Source organism: Asparagus officinalis, chromosome 5 (assembly GCF_001876935.1).
Source record: "Asparagus officinalis chromosome 5, Aspof.V1, whole genome shotgun sequence".
In the NCBI taxonomy this organism is placed as follows: Eukaryota; Viridiplantae; Streptophyta; class Magnoliopsida; order Asparagales; family Asparagaceae; genus Asparagus; species Asparagus officinalis.
This window is the reverse complement of record NC_033798.1, coordinates 128,946,841-128,950,531: the sequence shown is the minus strand read 5'-3', so window position 1 is coordinate 128,950,531 and position 3,691 is coordinate 128,946,841. Positions and strand designations below refer to the sequence as shown.

Below are 3,691 nucleotides of genomic sequence, written 5' to 3'. Positions count from 1 at the left end.
AATACCAACCACACTCCCTCTCTCTACAGTGCAGGGGACCCCACATGTGATTTTTTAAAAAAATCACATGTGGGGCCCCCTGCACTCGAGAGAGAGAGGGAGTATGGTTGGTGGTGTGCCTTAGAGTGTGCCTCTATCATTTCTTATATCAAAGTACTTTGATCTATTTTTTTTATTAAAAAAATGCGTAAGTGGCCCTACGGATTGTGTTTGAAGGCTGACAGGGGCGGATCCAGGATTTTAGTTCTGGGGGGGCCGCGTACAAAAGATAGATAAAAAAATTTCTTAATGTAATTTTATTCACAAGAGATATACCACAACCCAAATAAAACGAGTAGAATAGCCAACATCAATATATCCAAAATATTTCAAAAGAGGAAGACAAATATTATATAGAAAATAGTCAAATAAGCATCATCTATTTTTTTTATAACTAAAATTTCTCTAACGAAAAAGGAATTCGACGTTCCTTAAAATTTTTAAAGTCTTCAATGATATCATCAATGCTCAGACTTTTAGCAATTTCTCTTTTAATAAACAACATTAATACGTCGGAGAGGAAAGTATCCTCCATTTTGCTTCGAAGCCTAGTTTTGACGATATTCATAGCTGAGAATGATCGTTCTGCAGTAGCAGTAGAAACTGGAAGAGTAAGCACAAGTACGATCACTCTAAAAATGAGGTCGTATGTAGCAGATTTATTAGTCTTTACCAACCATTGACACAACTCAGAAATGGTTGAAAGAGTTTTGAAGTCTGACCCTTTGACTACATTATGCTCATAATGTTTCAGTTGCATCTTCAAACTCTCTTTTTCTTCACTTGTAAAATCTTGTGCATAAAACTTGACAATAATGCTCTTTTCTTGAATGAATCCATCAGTGTCCACAAACCACAACACAATAGACATTTGCTCTTTTTTTTTACTCATCACGGGCTTCATCAACAATAATGTAATACTTGGCAACTCCAATTTCTTCACGAATTGAATTTTTCAATCTCACTGAAAACACATGAAGTATTTGTTTTTGAATATCATGACTTGTATATTTGGCATTTTTGGGAGCTTTCGCAATTGCCTTTGAAAATTCGTCATTCTCCATGGCCAGCACATCCAAAAATTCAAGAAAATTGCCACGATTGGACGAACTAGATTTCTCATCGTGGCCTCTAAACGGAATCCCTTGGAGTGCAAGCAATCGCACCACAAGTATGTGAGCTCTTAACCGAAGACGATTTGTTGCAACTTGTTCAGCATTGAAGTTGTCGAATCATCTTGTTATATGCTGCGGTTGGTTCATCAAATCCTCACATGCCTTTTCAGCATTACGATGCCCCCCCCCCCCTCAAATTTTTTTTTTTTGAGGGGGCTTGAGGAATAAAGCATCCTAATTTTTTTCCCAAATTTTGGGGGGGCGTGGACCCCCCTGGACTGTATGTAGATCCTCCCCTAAAGGCTGAAATATCAAATAGTTACCTCTCCGTCTCTTTCTCGTTCACTCTCTCTTCCACAAAGTAAAGAAATGGGCTAAAAATCTAGGTTTTTAAAATATGAAAGAAGACAATAAACTAGTGGGGGAACAAAGAGACAAATGTATTGTTTTTCATTAATATGAAAGAAAAATTAGTAATATTGTCCATATATAATTAGTAATATTGTCCTTATATATTGTGGTATCACGATTATGAATTTTTGGCTCTGCCCGTTGTAGAAAACTAATTCCGATCATTTTTATTTCTTTTATTTAAAAAAACCCTCTTCCTTTCTTTTCTAAGAAAAAGGTTTTTTTATATTAGCCCCTTAAATCTTTCACATTGATATTAGGTTATTCAAGTCTTAGGTTATTTTGGAAACTAGCCTCTCAAATCATTGTAATTATTGTTAGGTCCCTCATTTCTTAATTAAGTTCAAAATTAATCCCTCAAATTATGGTGATGCTAATTACATTTCTAGCGAATCATAACAAATAAAAATAATTTTAATGAATACTTACGATTAGAAGATCTAGCTAGAGCTCTCAGAATATCAAAAATTTTCAGGCTCCTTTTCACTTTAGTATTCCATAGTTTAATCTCTTTTTCCACTTTGATATCCAAAGTAATTTTTTTTTAACATTTTGCAGATATCTTAATTTTTAGTTCCATTTCACTTTGATACCTCTGTCTAGGGTTCTTATAGATTTTCTAAAATTTCTATTGTATTTAGGTCCAATTTACCCACTTTCTATGGTTGCAAACAACCAAATTAATGACCCCACAAGTTAAGCAGGCCATAAAATTTTAGGGGGTGTTTGGTTGCACAATTTTATAGAAAAGTTTTCTCAAAATGTCTGACAATGACAATTCTATAATTAAAAATTTTCTGTAGATTTTCGTAAACTGTGTTTAGTTAAAAAAAATTTACAGAAATATTTTCTGTAAAGTACAAAAAAGTACCAAAATTTATAGAAATCAATTTCCACTCAAAATGAGCGAAAATCACCCATAAATCCAACATCACATTGACACTTTTCTATAAAGTTGATATTTTTCAATAAAGTTGACACTTTTCTATATAATTTGTAGAAATTGAACCAAACACCCCCTTAATAGACAATTGAACAAATCTGGACGGAATATCAAAGTGAAATAGAGTTGAACGCGTTTAAGTTGTCAAAGTGTACGTTAAAAAAATTATTTGGGTTTACCAAAGTGAGCACACGTGTGAACTTTAGGGTACCAAAGCGAAAATTTAAAAGGAAAAAGAAATAAAAAATGAAAGAAAGAAAGAAAAAGAAACGAAAGAACGGAGAGACAAGTTAGTAACAGAGCATACCCAATCAATGCAGTAAGGAACAGCAAGCTGAATCCCTTCAATCCGAGAGTCCTCTGACTTGCTCTTTTCCTAAAATGAGACAATTAAATAATGGAAGAATCGAGAGAGAGAGAGAGAGAGAGAGAGAGAGAGAGAGAGAGACCTCCTTGAAGATAAAATGGTGGGTGGCGCCAAGGCAAGAGCTGCAATGCCTTGCCTGTAGATGACAAAGACCATAGGGCTCATCCCCTCCTGGAACGCCGCCTTCGCGGCTAGCGCCGTGCCTGCGTAGATGAGCTGCAAGCCCACCATGGCCACCACCGGCTTGTACTCCTCCTCCATGAATATTATTATTATCGACAAGGTCACAAACCTCACATACATGAACCCGGAGTACTTATATATAGAGGGAGAAAATATTTAATGTGTAAGTAATGGTAGGTACATCCTCTGTAATAATACTGCATCAGAGGGTTAGTCATTTATTACTTAGGAATTGGGGGACGTGATAGGAATTTCAATAATTTCTTGACTGATTACAAAATAACTGTAAGCATTGTGAACGTAATATCAATTTCAATGAGTTGAGGGACTAATCTCAAAGTAACCTAAGAATTCAGGGGCTGGTATCATTTTCTTGATACGTAGATCTTGGATGTCCAGATGGGTTCATCCCTCTCTTATAATTGGTACTTATTATGCGGATGTCATTTGACATTAATGTGTTGCGGAGAGCTCTGTTTTCATTTTCTTATAGTTGTTGAATGTTAGCTCCCACCTTATGTAGGTGCCAGTTGACGTCGATATTTTATGGAGAGATTTTCTAATATTTCAATGCGTTACATAGAGGCTGACTATTCTACTATAGTATTGAGCATACGCTCTTTAGAGCACCAC

General features: G+C 35.5%; 1 protein-coding gene across 1 annotated transcript in view; it reads right to left on the bottom strand.

Annotated features, from left to right (window-relative positions):
• Positions 1 to 3,375, bottom strand: part of LOC109843682 (WAT1-related protein At4g30420-like) — a 6,407-nt gene extending 3,032 nt beyond the window's left edge. The window contains exons 1-2 of the mRNA XM_020412635.1: positions 2,958 to 3,375; positions 2,816 to 2,884 (exon numbers count right to left, since the gene is read on the bottom strand). Coding sequence (XP_020268224.1) covers positions 2,816 to 2,884; positions 2,958 to 3,178 — 290 coding nt within the window. The 5' untranslated portion in view covers positions 3,179 to 3,375. The remainder of the gene's footprint in view (positions 1 to 2,815; positions 2,885 to 2,957) is intronic.